The sequence below is a fragment of the Oryzias latipes genome, chromosome 24 (assembly GCF_053564925.1).
Source record: "Oryzias latipes strain Hd-rR chromosome 24, Olatipes_Hd-rR_3.1".
Taxonomy (NCBI): Eukaryota; Metazoa; Chordata; class Actinopteri; order Beloniformes; family Adrianichthyidae; genus Oryzias; species Oryzias latipes.
The window spans coordinates 24,237,612-24,263,203 of record NC_136260.1 but is presented as its reverse complement, the minus strand read 5'-3'; the positions used below and the strand labels follow the sequence as shown (position 1 = coordinate 24,263,203).

Genomic DNA, 25,592 nt, shown 5'->3' with positions numbered 1-25,592 from the left:
TATGGTTCATTTGCTTTGGAGAACAGCTTTGTATAAAGATCTGAGGGTCAAAGGTGAAGTTCTGATCCGTTTAGCTGCCAAAACAGTTTAGAGGACCAGAACCAGAACTCCCTTCCTCTGCATTGTCACTTTGTTGGTCCATTTAAAGAACTCTGTCTGGATGTGGAGTATGGAGGGCTGTGCAGGAGCGTCTTCTGGAAGCCGCTCAGCATCAAACATGTGACAGACACCAAGCTGTGCGTTTCAAATGGTGCTTTTATTGCAATGTGTAGCATTCCCACATTCATAGATGTTATAGGTTTGTTAGTCAAAGCATCATTTCCTCAAGGTCGGCATCCTCACCTTGGAGCGAAAGCAGAGGGATCAAACGCACGGGGTGTCCTGTGTTTGAGTGTTCTAGAGACGTGGGTGTGAACGCCAGCAGCCCCCGCACATCCAAGAAGAACCCGTCCAGTACAGCCCAACAAAGAGCTGTCTGCCCCCCCCCCCCCCCCCCGCGGGGTCTGGGCCGGACACTGATTGTCTACAACGTCCCAAAGCAAAGGTGGGATGTTGGACGTGACGGTCCACACCTGTACGGGGCTGGAGGGGGCGGAGCCAAAGGAAACCCAACATCAGATTCTCCCAGGTGAAGGTTGTGGCGTTTGAGCCGATGGCGCCTCAGAAACACCAGCGTCCAATAGAAAACCGGAACCGAGCGGTTCGAGGGATCATAGCGCTTTGATAGACTCAGATATTTATATGCATTTGTACACGGGAGACGGTGGAACCTTGGTCTTTGCATCAGATCCTCCACCACACACACGCACACACACACACCCGCACACACCCACACACACACACACACACCCGCACACACCCGCACACACCCAGACACACACACACACACACACACACACAGGAAATGGTGACTTTTTTCCCCCAAAGGCAGCGCTTCCATCATTGCGAGGACGCTGCGGCGCCGTCAGACATGACAAACTGCAACCTGTACGCAGCAGAGCCCACTTTAGAATAGAAACAGGTAGGGGGCGGGGCTAAAAGGATGGTGGCCAGGTGAGGGGGGCAGGAATGTTCTGAGCAGAGGAAGGGGGGGGGGGGTCACCTGAAGAAGACCAGCGTGGCGTTGGGATCCGGCCGTGAACCTTTCCACTGAGAGGCGGGGTTTGTGTGTGTGGGGGGGTCTTTTCGGGACGTACCTGTCCGACTGGATAAAGTGCAGAACTGGATTGTAATTTGCAACTTCCTGGGATTAACGGATCAAACCGGTAAAAAAGTTTGTTCCACAGAAAAACTATCGGTGAAAATCAAACCAACGTCTTCTTTTCCCTGGTTAACGAGCTCCTTGTTGGTAAACAACAACAACAAGGGGGTGGGGGGCATATTTACAGAGGCACCTGGAGTTTGGTATCGAGGGGCTTTTAAGGAGGAGGCTGGAAGCGGAGCGTGGGGGGGTCAAACATCTGCTTCCAGGTGAGTTCAAGGTGCTGATGTCACATGATCTCTGCATGGGGGGGGGGGGGTTGCATATGAAACCATTGATGAGTTGAAGCTTTGGTCATTTCTCATGGTCACACACACACACACACACACACAGAAAACCAAGGCTCCACCCCCCCAGCCCCCACCTGCTTAGACTTTGACAAGAGACATTAAATAATATGGCGTTTTAGTCTGAAATGAACCCGTAGAAAAGCCCGCCCACAACACCTCCCAGTAAAATCACATTCAGCAGTCGCTACACCATCAGTCCAACAGGTGCTGTGTAGGTCAGACGACCAATCAGGACGTCCGTGGGGGAGAACGTACGCAGGAGCAGACGTGGTCAGAAAACAACAAAAAGTAGAAAAATCAAGAGGTGACAGCGGCGAGTCGTTCTTCACCACAAACGTGGAGCTCTGCCGTCCTTGGATTCACATTTCAGCGTTCAGAAACAGAGGTGGGGAGGGGGCGGGGCGGGCCGGTACCTGCTCAGGTAGCCGCCGCTGCACAGAGGACTGTTGCATAAAAACAGCTCGCTGAATCATTCTGCTCTTTTTGGCTTCATCTGTGTGGTTGGCGGTGCAGACGTTCCCGTCACCCGGCATGTGGACATAATAACTGTTTCCATAGGAATTCATAATTAATGCAGGGGGGGGTCAATGCTGTGAAAACATTCGGACGTGTAGCCGACGCTCTCCTGCAGCCTCCAGTCTGAACACGGGGTGGCGCAGGAGCTCCGCCCCCCGCCCCGCCCTTCCCGCCCACCTCCTCCCCTCCAGCAGCAACAATCTTCTGAACAGGTGGAGTATTTAAGGCACTAATCTAATAAAAAAGGCTGAAGCTCCGCCTCCTCTCCGGACGGACGTTGGGGTGTTTTTGTGAGCGTTAAAGTGGAGGGAGGTCTTATCGGGGAGGGGGGTGCTTCCCCTCCTGCTCTGTTTGGGTCAAGCTCTTATTTTGAAAGTTTTTTCCTGGGTTTACAGCCCCCCCACTGCTCCTGCGCCCCCGTTTTTGTCCGCCACGCCTCCGGCCGCTGGCAGGAATGTTGCATATTTTCCCTCTGGATTCTGGCAACCTTGCATACGGCGTTTTGCATCAGACAGGAAGTGATGGGCAGACTGGAACGACCACGGCCGGGAGCATCTGCGTTCGGGCGCGGCGTCTGCGAGCAGACAGTGACCGACTGAGCCACGGCAGAGCGCTGCGTCTTCATCAGGAACCAGAGCAGGGGGCGTGTCTTCTGCTGGCGAGGAGGCCATTGAGGTCTTTCTCTAATCAACACTTCCTGTTTGGATTTCTCTAACTAATCACCCAATCATCTTTGGGAGGAGCCTCCACGACTAGCGCCTCTCCCTCGGCTCACTTTTCCGAACAAATAGAACTCGAGGGGAAATAAAGACGAAAGCAGAGCAGGACGGTGGCGCAGCGTCCAGCCAAGGCCCGGCGGACCGAATCCCAGAACGTTCATGTAAAATATTCAACCAAAAAGAGAAAAACCTGGATCGCTTCTGTAATCGAATAAAACCGGAAACAGTCTGTACAACACGCGCCGCCGCCGCGGCGAGCGCACGGCCATCAACACTGACAGGCTGAGAGGTAAAGACGTGAAGAGAGGGGGAGCCGGGGGGGGGGGGGGGGGCTCCCATTTCACAGCTGCTGGGGGGAGAATGTTAAATAATCAACCAGTCCTTTTCTACTCTGACAATAAAAAACAAAGACACACCAGTTCCAAAATGAGCAGCATCCCACCCAACATCATCCATCCTTCATCCAGCTGTCCCCGTCTCCTCTGACGAAGATGATGATGATGGTGGGAACAAACAAAAACAACAACAGAAGAAGAAGAAGGCGAGTTCTGCAGAACCCGGCGCTTCCAGCAGGCACTGCAGCCGATGGAGGACCAGTCCAGAACCAGCTGATACTGAGCCGCATCCCACAATGCCGCAGAGGTCTGACGCCTTGACTCCCCCCATCCATCGCTGCTGTGGGGGGGGGGGCGCCCGCCCGGAAGGCGGCGGGGCCTGTTTCGACAGTGACGACAACTTGGCGAATCTACAGGAAGCAGGAAGTGGGGGGAGGAATGAGCAGCAAGACAACACTGCCTTTGATAGGCTGAGGCAGACAGACAGGTCGTCAGGGAGATAGACAGGCAGGTTTGAAGACACGCCCCTCCTTCTGACTGCTGGTCCTTCAACAACCTGCCCCCCCCACCCCTCTGATGGGTGGGGGGGGGGGGCAGGTTTGGCACAGCAGAGGAGCAGCTAACGGGGGGCGGGGTCACTCGGTGAGGAGCTGTTGCAGGAGGCTCTTCTGCTGGGCCGGGCCACTCTGGGGGGCGGGGGCTCCGGCGGCTTTCTGCGCGGCCCCCACGGCGCCCTGATTCAGGTAGGACTCGCCGCCCACCAGGTTGACCGTGCACTGGACATCTGCGAACACCTGGAGCTGCTGCACCTGCAGAGGGAGGGGGGCGTGAGAGGGGGGAGCAGTCAGAGGGAAACATCCACCCGCCACCAGCTGCTGACCTGCTGCTCGCCGCATGCCGAACCCACGCCACCCAGGCCGCCGGTGCCCGCCGCCTGCCCCATGGGGGGTAACGGAGCCACGGCGCCAGAGCCTCCGGCCATGGAGACGGTGATGCTCATGTTGTTGTACAGCCCCTGCTGGCCGAACAGCGACCCCCCGCTCTGCCCCGGCGGCGTGAACAAGCTGCAGCAGAGAGCGCCGTCAGAGACCGTTTCCCCTTCCGCCCGCCGTTGTGGAGGACGCCACCTCACCTGCCCTGCGGCCAGCTCTTCATGTCCGGAGACTGGTAGCCAGTAGGTGGAGCCTGATGGTGCAGAGGACTCTGGGAAGTGGAGTTCTGGGGCGATAAGAGCGGGCTGGTGGGGCTCATCTCCGGAGGAAACGGCGAGTCCGGCTGGACCGCCTCTGTGGAACAGAGAAGGTTCCTGAATTCACCCCTCAGGACGGCTGAACCGGGTGGTGCTCGGAAGAAAATTATGATGAAAGCCCCCCCCCCCCTCCTTTTCAACATCTAGCTCCTCCCACTTCCTCTACCCCCCTCCCCCACAGCCGGTTCAAAGGAGGAGATCAGTCTAAACTCACCTGACGTCCCGAACGGTGGAAACAGGCCAGGCTGCAGGGAGGAGATGGCAGCGCCGTCGAATTGGCTCTGCCCGCCCCCCATCAGCGACTGGTTCTTCAGAGGAGATCTGACAGACAGTTTGGAGTCCTGCCCCCCCCCCGACACGGGGCTGAAGGGGCTCGGTGAGGTAGGAGGGTTTCCCGTCATGGGGTTGTAGCCTGGCGTGATGTTGAACTGCTGCTGAGATGTTGTGGGGGGGGCTTTGGGGAGCCCGGTGGTTGCGGTGGGGGGGCCTCCGATGTTCTGCCTCATCAGCATGACCTTCTGCTGGATCAGCTGGCGCTGGCGGTGCTGGATGCTGTAGAGCTCCCTTTGCCGCTGGGCCAGCATCTGAGCGTTTAGGGGGGGCTGGGAGGAAGAGAGACATTGTCGACCTTCTGCTTCTGGCCCCGCCCACATACCAACATTTGACCTCTGGAAATCTGCTCAGGAAACATCAAACGCTACAGAGCAGGAAGTGACGGAGACTCACCTGAGAGGGTATCTGGGGCTGCTGCAGACCCGGTCGGCCCCCCAGGGTGACATTCTGGGCTCCTGCGGGAAAATGAGTCATGGCCGCCAGCCTGTTCTGCAGCTGAAGCACAGAGACGGCGGGTTAGCGGGGGCTGGTCATGGGGAAGGGGTCAGAATTTCACTGGAGAGTAGGTTTGCTGTGGAGATGCTAGAGGTCAGAGGTCAGGGACAAACAAGTTCACCTGCTGGGGGCCCTGCACTCTCTGCTGCAGCTGCAGGCGCAGCTGGTTGGGGGGCAGCCTGAGCGGGGGGCCCACCCCCTGAGGTCTGGGCACCCTCAGTCCCACGCTCGCTGTTGCAGCTGGGAAGGCCCCGCGAAGGGCTCCAAAGCCCAAGCCCTGTGGCCCTGCAGCAACCAGCTCTGAAAGGAACGACGGCTGCGGGGCGGTGGCGAGTTGGGAGGGGTAGGTGGGAACTGGGGTGGCAGTTGGTTGCTGGGGGGGGGACGTTTGAAGCGAAGGCTCCAAACAGCCTCCCTGCAGACGAAGAGTCAGACAAACACAAATGAACGATTCTTTCAGCAGACTATTGGAGGACCACTAGTGAAGCCCCTCCCAGAGCGACAAAGCCCCTCCCATAACAGCAAAGCCCTTCCCACCGCAGCAAAGCCCCTCCCACAGCGACAAAGCCCCTCCCACAGCGGCAAAGCCCCTCCCACAGCCCCACCAGCAGGGACAGACCTGTACAAGCTTGTCGATGCCCAGAGCTTTGTCCAGCTCGGCCAGCTCGCTCTCGTCTGTGCCGCTCAGGAAGGACACCAGCTGTTCCAGCAGCGAGCTCTCCTCGCTCCGCCCCTCGGGGGTGGTGGGGGGGCCGAGCACCTCGTCCAGTGTACATGGCACGCACTGCCTGCTCGGAGGGAACAGACAGAACCTTCAGCTTCTCCACATCAGAGAAGACGGAGGGGTGCAGGAGTGTCTTCTCACTTACTCCTGCGGGGAGGCTAAAGACGCTTGTGGGGGGGGTCCGAGAGTGTCGAAGGACAACGTGTCAGCCAGAGCCAGAGGCTGGAACTGCAGGTCCCCCATGTCCATCTTGATTAGGCCTGAAAGGGATTTATTGATGTTAGATGGATCCCTAAGGGTGTAAATGCAACAAAACAGATGCTGCAACACTATGCAGCAACACGCTGCTGCAACACGCTGCTGCAACACGCTGCTGCAACACTATGCAGCAACATGCTGCTGCAACACGCTGCTGCAACACTATGCAGCAACACGCTGCCGCAACACGCTGCTGCAACACTATGCAGCAACACGCTGCTGCAACACGCTGCTGCAACACTATGCAGCAACACGCTGCTGCAACACGCTGCTGCAACACTATGCAGCAACACGCTGCTGCAACACGCTGCTGCAACACTATGCAGCAACACGCTGCTGCAACACGCTGCTGCAACACTATGCTGCAACATGCTGCTGCAACACTATGCAGCAACACGCTGCTGCAACACGCTGCTGCAACACTATGCAGCAACACGCTGCTGCAACACGCTGCTGCAACACGCTGCTGCAACACTATGCAGCAACACGCTGCTGCAACACGCTGCTGCAACACTATGCAGCAACACGCTGCTGCAACACTATGCAGCAACACGCTGCTGCAACAGGCTGCTGCAACACTATGCAGCAACACGCTGCTGCAACACGCTGCTGCAACACTATGCAGCAACACGCTGCTGCAACACGCTGCTGCAACACTATGCAGCAACACGCTGCTGCAACACGCTGCTGCAACATGCTGCTGCAACACTATTCAGCAACACTATGCAGCAACATGCTGCTGCAACATGCTGCTGCAACACTATGCAGCAACACGCTGCTGCAACACGCTGCTGCAACACGCTGCTGCAACACTATGCAGCAACACGCTGCTGCAACACGCTGCTGCAACACTATGCAGCAACACGCTGCTGCAACACTATGCAGCAACACGCTGCTGCAACAGGCTGCTGCAACACTATGCAGCAACACGCTGCTGCAACACGCTGCTGCAACACTATGCAGCAACACGCTGCTGCAACACGCTGCTGCAACACTATGCAGCAACACGCTGCTGCAACACGCTGCTGCAACATGCTGCTGCAACACTATTCAGCAACACTATGCAGCAACATGCTGCTGCAACACGCTGCTGCAACACGCTGCTGCAACATGCTGCTGCAACACGCTGCTGCAACACGCTGCCGCAACACTATGCCGCAACACGCTGCTGCAACACGCTGCTGCAACACTATGCAGCAACACGCTGCTGCAACACGCTGCTGCAACACGCTGCTGCAACACTATGCAGCAACACGCTGCTGTACCACGCTGCTGTAACACTATGCAGCAACACGCTGCTGCAACACGCTGCTGCAACACTATGCTGCAACATGCTGCTGCAACACTATGCAGCAACACGCTGCTGCAACACGCTGCTGCAACACGCTGCAGCAACATGCTGCTGCAACACTATGCAGCAACACGCTGCTGCAACACGCTGCTGCAACACTATGCAGCAACACGCTGCTGCAACACGCTGCTGCAACACTATGCAGCAACACACTGCTGCAACACGCTGCTGCAACACGCTGCTGCAACACTATGCTGCAACACGCTGCTGCAACACGCTGCAGCAACACACTGCTGCAACACGCTGCTGCAACACGCTGCTGCAACACTATGCTGCAACACGCTGCTGCAACACTATGCAGCAACACGCTGCTGCAACACTATGCAGCAACACGCTGCTGCAACACACTGCTGCAACACTATGCAGCAACACGCTGCTGCAACACGCTGCTGCAACACGCTGCTGCAACACACTGCTGCAACACTATGCTGCAACACGCTGCTGCAACACGCTGCTGCAACACGCTGCTGCAACACGCTGCTGCAACACTATGCAGCAACACGCTGCAGCAACACGCTGCTGCAACACGCTGCTGCAACACTATGCAGCAACACTATGCAGCAACACGCTGCTGCAACACGCTGCTGCAACACTATGCAGCAACACGCTGCAGCAACACGCTGCTGCAACACGCTGCTGCAACACTATGCAGCAACACGCTGCTGCAACACTATGCAGCAACACGCTGCTGCAACACGCTGCTGCAACACTATGCTGCAACACGCTGCTGCAACACTATGCTGCAACACGCTGCTGCAACACTATGCTGCAACACGCTGCTGCAACACGCTGCTGCAACACTATGCAGCAACACGCTGCAGCAACACGCTACTGCAACACTATGCAGCAACACGCCGCTGCAACACTATGCTGCAACACGCTGCTGCAACACGCTGCTGCAACACTATGCAGCAACACGCTGCTGCAACACGCTGCTGCAACACTATGCAGCAACACGCTGCTGCAACACGCTGCTGCAACACTATGCAGCAACACGCTGCTGCAACACGCTGCTGCAACACTATGCAGCAACACGCTGCTGCAACACGCTGCTGCAACACTATGCTGCAACATGCTGCTGCAACACTATGCAGCAACACGCTGCTGCAACACGCTGCTGCAACACTATGCAGCAACACGCTGCTGCAACACGCTGCTGCAACACGCTGCTGCAACACTATGCAGCAACACGCTGCTGCAACACGCTGCTGCAACACTATGCAGCAACACGCTGCTGCAACACTATGCAGCAACACGCTGCTGCAACAGGCTGCTGCAACACTATGCAGCAACACGCTGCTGCAACACGCTGCTGCAACACTATGCAGCAACACGCTGCTGCAACAGGCTGCTGCAACACTATGCAGCAACATGCTGCTGCAACATGCTGCTGCAACACTATGCAGCAACACGCTGCCGCAACACTATGCCGCAACACGCTGCTGCAACACGCTGCTGCAACACTATGCAGCAACACGCTGCTGCAACACGCTGCTGCAACACGCTGCTGCAACACTATGCAGCAACACGCTGCTGCAACACTATGCAGCAACACGCTGCTGCAACAGGCTGCTGCAACACTATGCAGCAACACGCTGCTGCAACACGCTGCTGCAACACTATGCAGCAACACGCTGCTGCAACACGCTGCTGCAACACTATGCAGCAACACGCTGCTGCAACACGCTGCTGCAACATGCTGCTGCAACACTATTCAGCAACACTATGCAGCAACATGCTGCTGCAACATGCTGCTGCAACACGCTGCTGCAACACGCTGCTGCAACATGCTGCAGCAACATGCTGCTGCAACACTATGCAGCAACACGCTGCTGCAACACGCTGCTGCAACACGCTGCTGCAACACGCTGCTGCAACACGCTGCTGCAACACTATGCAGCAACACGCTGCCGCAACACTATGCCGCAACACGCTGCAGCAACACGCTGCTGCAACACGCTGCTGCAACACGCTGCTGCAACATGCTGCTGCAACATGCTGCTGCAACACTATGCAGCAACACGCTGCCGCAACACTATGCCGCAACACGCTGCTGCAACACGCTGCTGCAACACTATGCAGCAACACGCTGCTGCAACACGCTGCTGCAACACGCTGCTGCAACACGCTGCTGCAACACTATGCAGCAACACGCTGCTGTACCACGCTGCTGCAACACTATGCAGCAACACGCTGCTGCAACACGCTGCTGCAACACTATGCTGCAACATGCTGCTGCAACACTATGCAGCAACACGCTGCTGCAACACGCTGCTGCAACACGCTGCAGCAACATGCTGCTGCAACACTATGCAGCAACACGCTGCTGCAACACGCTGCTGCAACACTATGCAGCAACACGCTGCTGCAACACGCTGCTGCAACACTATGCAGCAACACACTGCTGCAACACGCTGCTGCAACACGCTGCTGCAACACTATGCTGCAACACGCTGCTGCAACACGCTGCAGCAACACACTGCTGCAACACGCTGCTGCAACACGCTGCTGCAACACTATGCTGCAACACGCTGCTGCAACACGCTGCTGCAACACTATGCAGCAACACGCTGCTGCAACACTATGCAGCAACACGCTGCTGCAACACACTGCTGCAACACTATGCAGCAACACGCTGCTGCAACACGCTGCTGCAACACGCTGCTGCAACACGCTGCTGCAACACACTGCTGCAACACTATGCAGCAACACGCTGCTGCAACACGCTGCTGCAACACGCTGCTGCAACACGCTGCTGCAACACTATGCAGCAACACGCTGCAGCAACACGCTGCTGCAACACGCTGCTGAAACACTATGCAGCAACACTATGCAGCAACACGCTGCTGCAACACGCTGCTGCAACACTATGCAGCAACACGCTGCTGCAACACGCTGCTGCAACACTATGCAGCAACACGCTGCTGCAACACTATGCAGCAACACGCTGCTGCAACACGCTGCTGCAACACTATGCTGCAACACGCTGCTGCAACACTATGCTGCAACACGCTGCTGCAACACGCTGCTGCAACACTATGCTGCAACACGCTGCTGCAACACGCTGCTGCAACACTATGCAGCAACACGCTACTGCAACACTATGCAGCAACACGCCGCTGCAACACTATGCTGCAACACGCTGCTGCAACACGCTGCTGCAACACTATGCAGCAACACGCTGCAGCAACACGCTACTGCAACACTTTGCAGCAACACGCTGCTGCAACACTATGCAGCAACACGCTGCTGCAACATGCTGCCGCAACACTATGCAGCAACACGCTGCTGCAACACGCTGCTGCAACACTATGCAGCAACACGCTGCTGCAACACTGTGCAGCAACACGCTGCTGCAACACGCTGCTGCAACACTATGCAGCAACACGCTGCTGCAACACGCTGCTGCAACACGCTGCTGCAACACTATGCAGCAACACGCTGCTGCAACATGCTGCTGCAACACGCTGCTGCAACACTATGCAGCAACACGCTGCTGCAACATGCTGCTGCAACACTATGCAGCAACACGCTGCTGCAACATGCTGCTGCAACACTATGCAGCAACACGCTGCTGCAACACTATGCAGCAACACGCTGCTGCAACACTATGCAGCAACACGCTGCTGCAACACTATGCAGCAACACGCTGCTGCAACACGCTGCTGCAACACGCTGCTGCAACACTATGCAGCAACACGCTGCTGCAACACGCTGCTGCAACACGCTGCTGCAACACTATGCAGCAACACGCTGCTGCAACATGCTGCTGCAACACGCTGCTGCAACACTATGCAGCAACACGCTGCTGCAACACGCTGCTGCAACACTATGCTGCAACACGCTGCTGCAACACTATGCAGCAACACGCTGCTGCAACACGCTGCTGCAACACGCTGCTGCAACACGCTGCTGCAACACACTGCTGCAACACTATGCAGCAACACGCTGCTGCAACACGCTGCTGCAACATGCTGCTGCAACACTATGCAGCAACACGCTGCTGCAACACGCTGCTGCAACACGCTGCTGCAACATGCTGCTGCAACATGCTGCTGCAACACTATGCAGCAACACGCTGCCGCAACACTATGCCGCAACACGCTGCTGCAACACGCTGCTGCAACACGCTGCTGCAACACGCTGCTGCAACACGCTGCTGCAACACGCTGCTGCAACACTATGCAGCAACACGCTGCTGTACCACGCTGCTGCAACACTATGCAGCAACACGCTGCTGCAACACGCTGCTGCAACACTATGCTGCAACATGCTGCTGCAACACTATGCAGCAACACGCTGCTGCAACACGCTGCTGCAACACGCTGCAGCAACATGCTGCTGCAACACTATGCAGCAACACGCTGCTGCAACACGCTGCTGCAACACTATGCAGCAACACGCTGCTGCAACACGCTGCTGCGACACTATGCAGCAACACACTGCTGCAACACGCTGCTGCAACACGCTGCTGCAACACTATGCTGCAACACGCTGCTGCAACACGCTGCAGCAACACACTGCTGCAACACGCTGCTGCAACACTATGCTGCAACACGCTGCTGCAACACGCTGCTGCAACACGCTGCTGCAACACTATGCAGCAACACGCTGCTGCAACACTATGCAGCAACACGCTGCTGCAACACACTGCTGCAACACTATGCAGCAACACGCTGCTGCAACACGCTGCTGCAACACGCTGCTGCAACACGCTGCTGCAACACACTGCTGCAACACTATGCAGCAACACGCTGCTGCAACACGCTGCTGCAACACGCTGCTGCAACACTATGCAGCAACACGCTGCAGCAACACGCTGCTGCAACACGCTGCTGCAACACTATGCAGCAACACTATGCAGCAACACGCTGCTGCAACACGCTGCTGCAACACTATGCAGCAACACGCTGCAGCAACACGCTGCTGCAACACTATGCAGCAACACGCTGCTGCAACACTATGCAGCAACACGCTGCTGCAACACGCTGCTGCAACACTATGCTGCAACACGCTGCTGCAACACTATGCTGCAACACGCTGCTGCAACACGCTGCTGCAACACTATGCTGCAACACGCTGCTGCAACACGCTGCTGCAACACTATGCAGCAACACGCTGCAGCAACACGCTACTGCAACACTATGCAGCAACACGCCGCTGCAACACTATGCTGCAACACGCTGCTGCAACACGCTGCTGCAACACTATGCAGCAACACGCTGCAGCAACACGCTACTGCAACACTATGCAGCAACACGCTGCTGCAACACGCTGCTGCAACACGCTGCTGCAACATGCTGCCGCAACACTATGCAGCAACACGCTGCTGCAACACGCTGCTGCAACACTATGCAGCAACACGCTGCTGCAACACTGTGCAGCAACACGCTGCTGCAACACGCTGCTGCAACACTATGCAGCAACACGCTGCTGCAACACGCTGCTGCAACACGCTGCTGCAACACTATGCAGCAACACGCTGCTGCAACATGCTGCTGCAACACGCTGCTGCAACACTATGCAGCAACACGCTGCTGCAACATGCTGCTGCAACACTATGCAGCAACACGCTGCTGCAACATGCTGCTGCAACACTATGCAGCAACACGCTGCTGCAACACTATGCAGCAACACGCTGCTGCAACACTATGCAGCAACACGCTGCTGCAACACTATGCAGCAACACGCTGCTGCAACACGCTGCTGCAACACTATGCAGCAACACGCTGCTGCAACACGCTGCTGCAACACTATGCAGCAACACGCTGCTGCAACACTATGCAGCAACACGCTGCTGCAACACTATGCAGAAACACGCTGCTGCAACACTCTGCTGCAACACTATGCAGCAACACGCAGCTGCAACACTATGCAGCAACACGCTGCTGCAACACTATGTAGCAACACGCTGCTGCAACACTATGCAGCAACACGCTGCTGCAACACTATGCAGCAACACGCTGCTGCAACACTATGCAGAAACACGCTGTTGCATGCATGCTTCTGGCCGTCAGGAACTGGGAACACGTTACCAGAGCTGGAACTGAACGGCTCCCCGTCGTCCACCTCAGGAAACTGGCTGCCGTCTTTGCCCCGCTGGAGGGGGTCCGGCTGTTGGCACGGGGTCGCAGGGCTGCAAAAATCCAGGGACTGACTCCTGCACCCAGAGGGGGCGCCACTGTCTGCCATCCCTGTAACATAAACACAGGAACACAGGGGTGGGGGGGGTTATCAGAAGTTACTATCTGGACCTGTGGACCCAGACTTCCTGTGGTCCTCTAACCGGTCCCTCAAAGCCTCGGTGAAGCTTCCTCTCAGCCTGAAGGCTGCAGAGACTGGAGCCGTACAGAAGCAGCTCAGGGTTTCTCTCCATCGCTCTGGCTTTAGTTCAGGAATTGAACCTAAAACCTTCTCTGCCACAGGAAACACAGACCGCTGTGACATTACAACCTGCTGTCCATCATTTGCTGCCTCTGGTGGTCGTGTGTTTCCTCATGATTTTGTCAGCAGAATTGCGAAAATGAGAGCAGGAGGTTGCAGGTCGTCTGATGTGGAGAATGAGAGAACGCCGCGCCGTGTGGCGGCGCTGAGTCACTCTAGACCAGTGTTTTTCAACCGGTGTGAAAACTGGTCATCTCTTTCAGGTGTTAACGACCCTCGTTAACACCTGAAAGAGATGACCAGTTTGGGGAGGGAGTCACTGGCTCCCCAACCCCCAGTTGAGGACAAAGGACTCTTAACGACCAGAAACCATGTAGGCTAAGTTGCCAATACCATCCAGTTTCAGGTCTGACTCCTCCCTCATGAGCGCATATATACTATATATATAATTTCAGAATTGACAAAGCCTTTTGGATACGAGGTGAAACGTCTTCTAACTTTAAAACTAAGTCCAGATGACATCCTCTAAACCTACTACAATATGAAAGATCAGAAAAGACTTTTCTTTGTGTTTATTTGATTCTATTAAAGACATTTTGATAAGAATGACGTTACCGCAATTTAACTGCAGCTTAAGCTGTTTTTTTTAACTGTCTCCACCAATCATTCTTGGAGGTTTAATCACACGTCATAAGTCTGACCAATCAGAAGTGGTTAAAGTCTTCACTTCCTTGTTCTGGTTCTGCTCATAAAGTCTCTCAGTTCCAAAAGAAATACCAGCTAAAGCTCGTCTATAGCGGTGCAGCTTTCCGTGGAATTCGGTGTCAGACCGTGGAACAAGTGAGCAAAACAAGGAAGCTCAGAGAAGAGAGTCTGTCTACCATCACTACATCTCCCATGATGCATTGGGTTAAAGTGAAAAAAATACATGTGAGATCATGGATGGACTGTAGATCAATACAGACTAGGAGTTTCTCCTTTTTTTACAGTTTTGGATACATGTGCCGCAGGATTTCTGTCAAGGATAAAGAGTGCCGTGGCTCAGAAAATGTTGAAAAACACTGATTTAGAAGTTACACTAAAGCAAATGACTGATTCCACTGTCTCACAATGGATGTCAAATATTCCTGGTTCAGAAACAGTGAAACAGAAACAGATTTGTGATGGTTTTTCTATTCCATCTTTTCTCACGGGGGGGGGGGGGTTACTCTGCAGGAAAAGCCTGACTTGTGACTGTAATGTCTCCTGACGTCCACTAGAGGGCAGAGCTTCCTCTCAGGTCGCTGCATTACCACAGGCTGAAAACCACTGAACAAAGCTGGGGGTAAGAAAGATGCTGCACCTCTGCTGGGGGTGCTGGGGGGCTCCTTCTTCACGCTGACGCTGCGGGGGGCGCCGGCCTCCCCGGGCGTCAGTTGACAGGGGGACGTCAGCCGGGGGGCTGGAGACGGAAGCTGCGATGACGGGGACTGGAGCTGGGGGACGGGGGACAGGAGTGGAGCTGGAGGCTGGGGGGCCGGAGAGTGGCCTTTGGGGGTTCCTCCGGGGTTCAAAGGGTCGTCAGAAATCTGCTTGGCCCCAAACGAGCTTCTGGTTTCAGGCTTTAACTGGGGGGGGCCATCAGCAGGTTCAACTGAGGACTGCGGGACAGAGACAGCAAACACCGTTAGTCTGTGATCCAATTCCCCTAGAACCGTGTACATCATTTTTTTTTTGGGGGGGGGGGTCCAAATCTACAATGCTAGAACCCAGTGTTCTGGAAATTTCCCTGTAAAAACCCAGTGTGCTTCAGAGCTCCCCAGATTAGTAAATATAGACCACAATGCATTGCGTTTTTCACTTTTCCTCATCAGAACCACAGATTCATTCCTAAAATGTTCACATTTATCAGGATTTTACTTCGGCAAATGGGTTTTGCTGTTCCAAAACGAAAAAAAAAAGGAATGGGCGTGAGTCCAGATTACGCTAGAATCCAGGGATGATCAGTCTTTCAGGGGTTGTGGAGGGAATTCGGACACCACCCTCTTCTGATGGACCAACAGAAAAATTCATAACACAACAGAGATGTTTTCTAGAACGAGTTCTGTCTCAGAGGAATCAGCGGTTTTCCCGCCAAAAAGCCTGAGACTCAGCCGCTAATAGACCCCTACCTCATGACCCCCCCTGCCTTAAAACCCCAATGGTCAGACCTCCGTTTTCTGCCCTGTAGGTCACCCTCCTTCCACTAGGGGGCAGTAGAATGGCTTTTCCTGCTCATTTCTTTTCTCATGGAAATCTCACCAACAGGAAAAGTTCAGCTAAACTACATTTTTATAATCCATCTAGACCGCCTTAAAAATGTGTGGATCAAACTTAAGGTGGTATTTTTTTCCTGGACTCTCATCAATATTTTTGCATCTTTAACTTAAATCCACCGGATCATCCATGAAAAGATCGGTCCGATAGAGGAAGTGGTACCGTGGAGTCCCGGCGGTTCTCCCCAACAGGACTGGACCTGGGGCTGCTCAGGCCAAGTCTGGACGCGTCTCCGGGTCCGGGGCACACGAGCCCCTCCCCGCTGGCCCGCTTCTCCACCTTGACCCGGACCGTCTGGAGGTTGAGGGCGGACGGCGGCGGCAGATCCCCCAGGTCCTGTGTGACAGAGGAGAGGGGCGTCGTTAGAGTTTTCTGTACGTTTAATCCCAGCAGATTATTCTGCCAGAACCCCCCCCCCGGAAGAACCTTCTCGTCCGTGTCCAGCAGGAAGCGGAGCAGCTGGTGGTCCTGCGGCTCCCTGGAGGCGGACCTCAGCGTGGGGCTGGTGGGCGGTTCCCTCTTGATGCTGACCTTGTTTTGGCAGAGTCCGTCCTCGGAGGGGGGGGGCGCGTCGCCGGGGCTGTTGTCCTGCAGCAGCCGGTGCAGGATCTTGTGGCGCTCGGTCAGGCTGCTGTGGGAGGAGGGGCACGGTGTGGGGGGGTTCTGAGGATGGCGCGATGAGGTGATGTTGTCGGTCCCCGCCCCAGACCCGTCCTGGAGCCGCTGGAGGGAGGGAGAGGGGAGGGGGGGCCTATCTGCCCCGTTGTCCCCTCCCTCTGAGGGCGTTGCTGGCGGGAGCCAGGTGGACGAGCAGGTGGGGGTACTGGCTCGTCTCTGAAGTACAGGGGAGGACAGGGGGAAGGACGCCCCCCCTCCAGTACATTCACCGGCGGACTGCTGTCTGCTCAGGCCACTCCCCCCGCTCTGCGCTGGGGAGGCGACTCCCGGCGTGGAGGGGGAGAAGGGGTTCCCCGGGACCTGGGGGCTTCCCCCCAACCCAGGACTGGCCTGGAGGACCCTGGGCGACATAAATGAGGTAGGGGTGGCTGTGTGGGGGCTGCTGAGAGGGGAGGGGCTGCCGACCCGCTGAGGGCATTTTGTCCGACTGGGCGTCAGGTAACCCGCGGGCGTGGCCGGGCCGTGTCCGAGGGAGGGGGCATTACTGTAAAGGCCTGAGGTGGCGGGCCCTGAGCCTTGGCTTGAGTTGGTACCAGGAAGAAGAGAGGGGGGGGTCAGTGGAAGGTTAGTGTTTTCCTGAGAGCTAGCAGTGTTGTGTTCCCTGGGGGAGAAACAGAGGGGGGTAATCACATGACCGCTCTGCCGGGACCACCTATCACACACCTGCACGCGGCACGAGCAGGACCCCCCCTGACTCGTCACAGGAATCCACCCCCATTCAACACAGAAACCCCCTCACTGGTCACATGGAGGTGGAACCACACAGAACACATTCTGCAGCAGCTTACAGACACACACACACACACACATAAACACACACACGTGCGTGTCAGCGTGCACATGTGTTACCTGTAAATTGAGTGAATCCCCAGAATGAAGGGCTGTTCTTCAGGGTTGGGGGGGCAGCAGAACTTGCAGCGGGTCTGAGCGCTGAGCAGGGCGCCGTCCCCGGAGCTGAAATGGTAGGGGGGGCTAACGGCGGAGCCGTGTGTCATCACTGGGGGGCAGAAAACACGCCGTCTGGGTTTTCCACCGTCTTTCGGCTCCAAACAACACCTTTACACCCCCCCCCCCCCCCCCGTGTCCCCCCTCCCCTGCTTTCATGCATAATCATCAACGTCTCACTGAAACGTTTCACAAATCCAACCTTTTGTCTCCATTTGGTGACACTTCTGTAGGGTGTTTTCTGGGGGGGGGTCACTCACCCTCGTGCAGCAGCTTCTTGGCGTGGGACGGCTCTTTGCCCTGCGACTGAAAAAAGGCGTAGATGCACCTTCTGACCAGGTCCTCCCACCCAGGCCGGCCCTTCGCCCGCAGAGCGCTGGTTTCTATGGAAACGATCTTTCCTGGAGCAGAGACCACAGAACCTCAGCCGAGCTCCAGAAGACGCCAAACGTGGTCGACCTCCTCTGGTCAGCTGACTCCAGCGTGTTCAAAGACCCGCTGTGATGTCACACCTGAGGAGGACTCACTTCCTGTCGCCAAGTTACCTGTGGGGTCCTGCTTGGTGGCAAAGGACTCAGTGCTGACGGTCTGAGCGCGCGGCGCCCGGCAGGCGATGCAGATCAGGCAGCTCTGAGGGTCTGCAGTCACAGGGGGGAGGGGGGAGAGTGGCGTGAAGAGCTTATGGAGGCTGACGGCGTTAGAATGAATGCATAAAAAAAGGAGCAGCCCCCCCTGGGGTTAGACTGAGCCATTGGACAGCAGCGGCCCACAGGACAGCTCAGAAACAGCCTAACCCCCCCCCCCACCCCACCCCGCTGGAGCACCACGAGTTCTGGCAGCAGCTTAATGTGATAACCCCCCCAACTCTGCCCCAGGCTGTGGCGTACCGTCCCCCTCCTGCGGCGCTGCTCCTGACTGGGACACGGTGAAACACTGCAGGATCTCGTACTGCTGCCGCGCCTCCTGGTTCTCCGAGTCCATCTCGTCCGGCGGCCTCTTCAGCATGCGACAGCTGAAGGAGCGGCTGCTCCTGCGACTGGACTCCTGCGGCCACGGGGCGCCGTTCACTGCAATGACACGAGGCCTGCACCTCAGAGCTCTGGTTTTCCAGAGTTTTCAGCAGCAGCTCAAACCTCATAGCTCTGCATTTTACAGAGCTTTCAGCAGCAGCTCAAACCTCATAGCTCTGCATTTTTCAGAGCTTTCAGCAGCACCTCAAACCTAAGAGCTCTGCACTTATCAGAGTTTTCAGCAGCAGTTCAAACCTCAGCTCTGCGTTTTTCCCAATTTTCAGCAGCAGCTCAAACCTCATAGCTCTGCATTTTTCAGAGCTTTCAGCAGCAGCAGTAACCTTCGCGCCCTATACTTACCAGAGTTTTCAGCAGCAGCGTGAAACTAAATGCTCAGCGTTAATCAGTTTTTTTAGCAGCAGCTCAGACTTCAGAACTCTGCACTTATCAGAGTTTTCAGCAGCAGCTCAAACCTCATAGCTCTGCATTTTTTTCGAATTTTCAGCAGCAGCTCAAACCTCATAGCTCTGCGTTTTCCAGAGTTTTCAGCAGCAGCTCAAACCTAAGAGCTCTGCACTTATCAGAGTTTTCAGCAGCAGTTCAAACCTCAGCTCTGCGTTTTTCCCAATTTTCAGCAGCAGCTCAAACCTCATAGCTCTGCATTTTTCAGAGCTTTCAGCAGCAGTTCAAACCTCATAGCTCTGCGTTTTTCCGAATTTTCAGCAGCAGCTCAAACCTCATAGCTCTGCATTTTTCAGAGCTTTCAGCAGCACCTCAAACCTCATAGCTCTGCATTTTTCAGAGTTTTCAGCAGCAGCTCAAACCTAAGAGCTCTGCATTTTTCAGAGCTTTCAGCAGCACCTCAAACCTCATAGCTCTGCATTTTTCAGAGTTTTCAGCAGCAGCTCAAACCTAAGAGCTCTGCACTTATCAGAGTTTTCAGCAGCAGCTCAAACCTCATAGCTCTGCATTTTTCAGAGCTTTCAGCAGCACCTCAAACCTCATAGCTATGCAATTATCAGAGTTTTCAGCAGCAGTAACCTTCGAGCTCTACATTTCCCAGAGTTTTCAGCAGCAGCTTGAAGCTAAATGCTCAGTGTTTATCAGTTTTTTCAGCAGCAGCTCAAACCTCACAGCTCTGCATTTTTCAGAGTTTTCAGAAGCTGCTCAAACCCGAGAGCTCTGCACTTAGTTTTCAGCAGCAGTTCAAACCTCAGAGCTCTGCATTTTTCAGAGCTTTCAGCAGCACCTCAAACCTAAGAGCTCTGCACTTATCAGAGTTTTCAGCAGCAGTTCAAACCTCAGCTCTGCGTTTTTCCCAATTTTCAGCAGCAGCTCAAACCTCATAGCTCTGCATTTTTCAGAGCTTTCAGCAGCAGCAGTAACCTTCGCGCCCTATACTTACCAGAGTTTTCAGCAGCAGCGTGAAACTAAATGCTCAGCGTTAATCAGTTTTTTTAGCAGCAGCTCAGACTTCAGAACTCTGCACTTATCAGAGTTTTCAGCAGCAGCTCAAACCTCATAGCTCTGCATTTTTTTCGAATTTTCAGCAGCAGCTCAAACCTCATAGCTCTGCGTTTTCCAGAGTTTTCAGCAGCAGCTCAAACCTAAGAGCTCTGCACTTATCAGAGTTTTCAGCAGCAGTTCAAACCTCAGCTCTGCGTTTTTCCCAATTTTCAGCAGCAGCTCAAACCTCATAGCTCTGCATTTTTCAGAGTTTTCAGCAGCAGCTCAAACCTAAGAGCTCTGCACTTATCAGAGTTTTCAGCAGCAGCTCAAACCTCATAGCTCTGCATTTTTCAGAGCTTTCAGCAGCACCTCAAACCTCATAGCTATGCAATTATCAGAGTTTTCAGCAGCAGTAACCTTCGAGCTCTACATTTCCCAGAGTTTTCAGCAGCAGCTTGAAGCTAAATGCTCAGTGTTTATCAGTTTTTTCAGCAGCAGCTCAAACCTCACAGCTCTGCATTTTTCAGAGTTTTCAGAAGCTGCTCAAACCCGAGAGCTCTGCACTTAGTTTTCAGCAGCAGTTCAAACCTCAGAGCTCTGCAATTTTCAGAGTTTTCAGCAGCAGTAACCTTCGAGCTCTACATTTAACAGAGTTTTCAGCAGCAGCTTGAAGCTAAGAGCTCTGCACCTATCAGAGTTTTCAGCAGCAGTTCAAACCTCATAGCTCTGCGTTTTTCCGAATTTTCAGCAGCAGTTCAAACCTCATAGCTCTGCATTTTTCAGAGCTTTCAGCAGCACCTCAAACCTCATAGCTCTGCAATTTTCAGAGTTTTCAGCAGCAGTAACCTTCGAGCTCTACATTTAACAGAGTTTTCAGCAGCAGCTTGAAGCTAAATGCTCAGCGTTTATCAGTTTTTTCAGCAGCAGCTCAGACCTCAGAACTCTGCACTTATCAGTTTTCAGCAGCAGCAGGAAGCTTCGAGCTCTACACTTACCAGAGTTTTCAGCAGCTTTGTGAAAGTAAATGCTCAGCGCTTGTCAGTTTTTTCGGCAGCAACTCAAACTTCAGAGCTCTGCACTCATTTGAGTTTTCAGCAGCGGTTTGAAGCAATGACACGCCCACTCACCCAGGCTGTCAGGCAGCAGGTTCCGAACAAACTCGCTGTGGTTCCCCACATGGAGGATGCTGTACACGCTGGAGGTCATCAGCTCCTCCTGGCTGTATCCCAGGTAACTGGTCACATTCTCTGACACGAAGATGATGCGACCCTCCCGGTTGACCACGAAGAAGAAGCCGTCCAGAGCCTGATGGAGCGAGAAGATGGCCTCAGACGAGGAACATGTGACCCACAAGCCCACGTGACGGCGAGCCCTCACCTCCAGCAGGACCGGACCCAGCGCCTCCTTCTCCGCCAGCCCCTGGCTGCTGGAGGAGATGTCGCTATTCTGCACGTCGTCTGGAGACAGAAGAGCTTCTTCTTGTGCAGAAAAGAGGGAAACCGGGATCAGAGCGGGGTCCAACAGACCCGACCCAACAGAGCGGGTGTGAGCATCCTTACCCTGCTCTCGCCGCCGGAGCTGCTGAATCTGGTCCACGGTGGTCTTCAGGATGTGGCACTTGTCCGGCTTCACGCTCAGAGTGAGGATGTCGCTCATGTGAGACGACAGCAGCTCAGCCAGCTCCACGATGTACCGACACTCCAGCTGCCGCCGCCGCTTCTCCAGGCTGCACGGGAGCACACGGAGGAGGAACTCGGATTTAGGAATGCTTAAGCTTCACAAGCGGATCACGGAAACTTCATGTGAAACCGTGACTATAAAGGCGGAGTGAGGTCATGAACATGCAGGTTGCCAGGTTTGATGCACGCAAGCAAGCAAGTCCAGCAAAGTCCCACAGTTCCTCTGAGGCATGACCCGGAACTCATGACCCTTCTGACCCAGGACCGGTACGGTGACGGACACCACACCAAACCGCCCGTCCATCTTTGCCCATTCACACAAGATACTTAACCCCCCCAGAGAGGAGGAACTCCCACGAAGTCAGACTGAGATCCTCCAGATTATCAGGTTTTTACTCTCTCATGTTTGGGGTCTCGCTCCTTCATCGTAATAAAGTACACGACATAGTTTCTGTTCCCAACCCTTCAGGAGGAATGAGGCGCTTTTAAAGCATCGTTACAAAAGTGTCTCAGCGTCAAACAGCAGAAGATTCAAATGGAAAACCTTCAACTATTCAGAAACGATCAGAAAACGAACAAAAGGCCAGAAAGAAAACGCCATTAAACCGGCGGACAGCAAACCGGAACGCCACCGTCCTATCGCCGCCACAGCTGAGGACAGCCGTGGGGACGGCAACATGCGGGTTTCTCACCTCTGCCCTGAGGTGTCGCACGGCGAGCCCCTCCTCTTGCGGGACTCTGGCGTTGCAGGATCCAGGGGGGGTTCCCCAACTGCACTCATTTTCGGCTTCAACTGACCTGAGGAGAAACAGACGAAGGTTCCTCAGCTAAACCTGGAGCAGAGGAACCGCTGAGGCTCAGCTGCAGCGTCACAGAGAACCCAAACGTCCAAAGGTGGAGGTTTTCTCTCTGGAAACAACGCTACCGTCGTCATGGAAACAGCAAAGGCTGCAACACATTTTAAAGATCAGGAGTTAACAAGCTGCTCACAGGATCCATCAAGGAAAATATAAAAGTCAGAAGAGGAGCTAAAGCGTTTATTGAAAGGTTCTGGACTTTTTTATCCCACAGGTGATGAGGGAACTTCTAAAGCAGCAAAGCATGCTGGGAACTCAAGATGGACCATTTTATTTCACTTCCACTCATCGCTTAAATCAAAGGGATCCATAAAGATGAATCAAGGATGACTGCAGATCTGCATAAGAGCCACCTCATCTGTGGACAGAAGAGACCACGCCCATTCACAGGGGGCGGGGCTTGATGGCATCAAACCTCAGGTATCAGTGAAGGAAATCTAAGTTTACAGAAATCTGTTAAATAAATTATTAGAAAATCTTACAAAGTAAACGCTCAGGCCGTTTTCATGCAACTGAACCAGAAGAACCAGAACCACAGAACCCAAAACCAGCAAACGTCTCTAGGAGGAACCGGTCCGTGGTGGCCCGTCCCAGCCCGGACGCAGCAGACGCAGCTGAGCTCTTACTTGGTCTAAGTTTCCAGTGAAGGCGTCATGTGGGGGCTGGGGGGGCCTCGGTCTGGAGAAGGGAGGAGCTCGGTGGAGGAGCGTGGGAGGCGGGGTTATGGCTCCTCCTTCCTGTCACATGGTATCACCCCGGGTGTGGGGAGAAGCCTCCTCCAACTGCAAAGCAGAACAGGTGACATGACAGGTGAGGATTTACGTCACAAAGACGAAAACAACAAAAAAACACAAAAAATACAAAGAACAACAAAAACACAAAAAACAACAAACAAGATCAAAAATTTTTAAAAATTGAGCCAAAACCCTGTGTGGTTTTCTAGGACATAGTTTCTGCAGAGCGGCGGGAATTCATCAGAAATTCACCTCTGAGTTGTGTGTGAGACTGTTGACACCGAGCAACCCCGCCCCACATCCCGTTACCCATCTGTGTACACATTCTCCCTCCAGCTTATAGCCCCTCACACCCCCAACCCAGTATCAGATCCATCCATCCGTCCGGTTCTGATCCAGATTCCAGCTCAGACCAGGAAAACAGAGCCGTTCATGGATCTGTCTGTCTGCAGGTGGAGGATCAGAAAGGGGCGGAGCAGGGAGATCATGGCCCCGCCCCTAACTACAAGCCTTTTCCAATAGCACTTTTCCTCTGTTCATCAATTACTGCAGCGTTTTCACCTCTACTGGGTTCTGGAGGAAAATGGACAACCCAGAAGATTCAGGATCCAGTCCGGAAACAGCAGGTTCAAGGACGGAGGACAAGCCCCGCCCCTCTGCTGCGTTTGCTGTGTGAAAAACGTTGTAGGAACTGACGTGGTCGTCGTTGATGAATGCATCAGGATGCAGGTCTGAAGAGGTTTGATTGACAGATCTGTGTCAGAATTGAGACCTCCTCAGGTCTGTATCCTGTGATGTATCATCAAAGTCAACGGAGCTCAGTTTGACGGCGCCCTGAAGCCGCTCCTCGCCAACCTCAGACAGATGGTTCATGGGAAGATCCTGCAGAAGTTCCTCTCAGATGGGAACAAACTCATTTAAGTCTCCGACACCAAAGGAAAGCCGATGAAACGGAGGAGGAAGTCGTCCTGGAGCAGCTAGGAACCCAAACTTTTCCTCATCGTTTAATGAACTGCATGGGGGGGGGGGGGGGGTCCTAAAGTTTTCCTGCTCAGATAAACTAAAACCCACAATAAACAGTCTGTGTAGATCTGGGCTGTTAGGGAAATGTGGGCGGAGCAGCAAAAGCCGCCGTCTGGTTGGACTGTCGGTCGGTGACTGAAGCGGTCTTGCTTTGGTACCGTCTGTCCTTCACATGTTTCCCACGTCTGAGATTCTCCTCAGATTTTAGGAGGACGTTTCCGCCCCGCCCCTCTCCGCCGTGCGTCTGAAAGCGCGCGTCAGCGTCCCGAGGCGCCGCTTCCCCACAAAAACCAAACGTCTGTGCGCGCGTGGCGACGATGGAGCGGAGGACGGCTGCGGGTTCGACTGCAGGGACACCGGCGCGTCCTTCAGCAGGCCTCTGCAGCCACGGCCCCGCCCCGTCCAGCACGCCTCTGCAGGCCTGTTTGGAAGCAGGCGCGGGTTCGATGCCTCCTCTATCAGTGCTTGTGTTAGCACAAGGACTGAGCGGGCCGTGCAGACGTGACGTTAAACGCAGACGGCCGTGGGAAGATTCCACTTCACCTGATTAACCGACTTTGATAAAAAGAAAACACGGGATCCACGCCTGCAAAGACTTTTCAAAATAAAAGCTGGCGGCATTAAGAACTGAAATGGCCTTGTGGGTCATTTCCTGCAATGGCCTTGGTTTTCTTCAGTTCACCAGTGAAACTTTACTGATATTGATGTGAAAAATCAGATCGATCCATCAAAAATCTAAATCTATTTTCCTTTAAAGCATTGTTTGTCAAAAAAACAGATTTTGAATGTCTCTTTGGTCCAAATAGTGAAATAGAAGTTTACTGCAGAAATGTTTTCACTTCTGTGTGGATCAACAAACCGGACCGGAGCGGGAAAAAGTCCAGAAACTGAGAACCTCCACGATCAGACGTCCTAAAAAAATGATGAGAGGAGATGTGGCGCCATGGTAACTGTTGTAACCACGGTAACCGAAAATATTCTGAAAGCTGCAGCAGCATCGCCTTAGA

At 54.5% G+C, this 25,592-nt stretch overlaps 1 protein-coding gene across 2 annotated transcripts; it reads right to left on the bottom strand.

Moving 5' to 3' along the window:
* Positions 1-237: 237 nt before the first annotated feature.
* ncoa1 (nuclear receptor coactivator 1) lies at positions 238-23,610 on the bottom strand. 2 transcript variants are annotated; one of them, XM_023953139.2, is made up of 21 exons: positions 23,455-23,610; positions 22,664-22,769; positions 21,852-22,018; positions 21,670-21,770; positions 21,420-21,597; positions 18,721-18,900; positions 18,379-18,471; positions 18,094-18,234; positions 17,738-17,885; positions 16,637-17,489; positions 16,373-16,546; positions 15,258-15,555; positions 13,567-13,725; positions 6,068-6,182; positions 5,818-5,986; positions 5,320-5,613; positions 5,097-5,198; positions 4,585-4,972; positions 4,254-4,407; positions 4,002-4,185; positions 238-3,930 (listed from the first exon to the last, which is right to left on the bottom strand). In XM_023953139.2, exons 2-21 carry the CDS (start codon positions 22,750-22,752, stop codon positions 3,757-3,759), a joined length of 4,161 nt encoding a protein of 1,386 aa, XP_023808907.1. In that variant the 5' UTR covers positions 22,753-22,769; positions 23,455-23,610; the 3' UTR covers positions 238-3,756. The 2 variants fall into 2 exon arrangements, with proteins under 2 accessions (XP_023808907.1, XP_023808908.1); XM_023953140.2 differs by having other exon boundaries at positions 21,670-21,767.
* Positions 23,611-25,592: the final 1,982 nt, after the last annotated feature.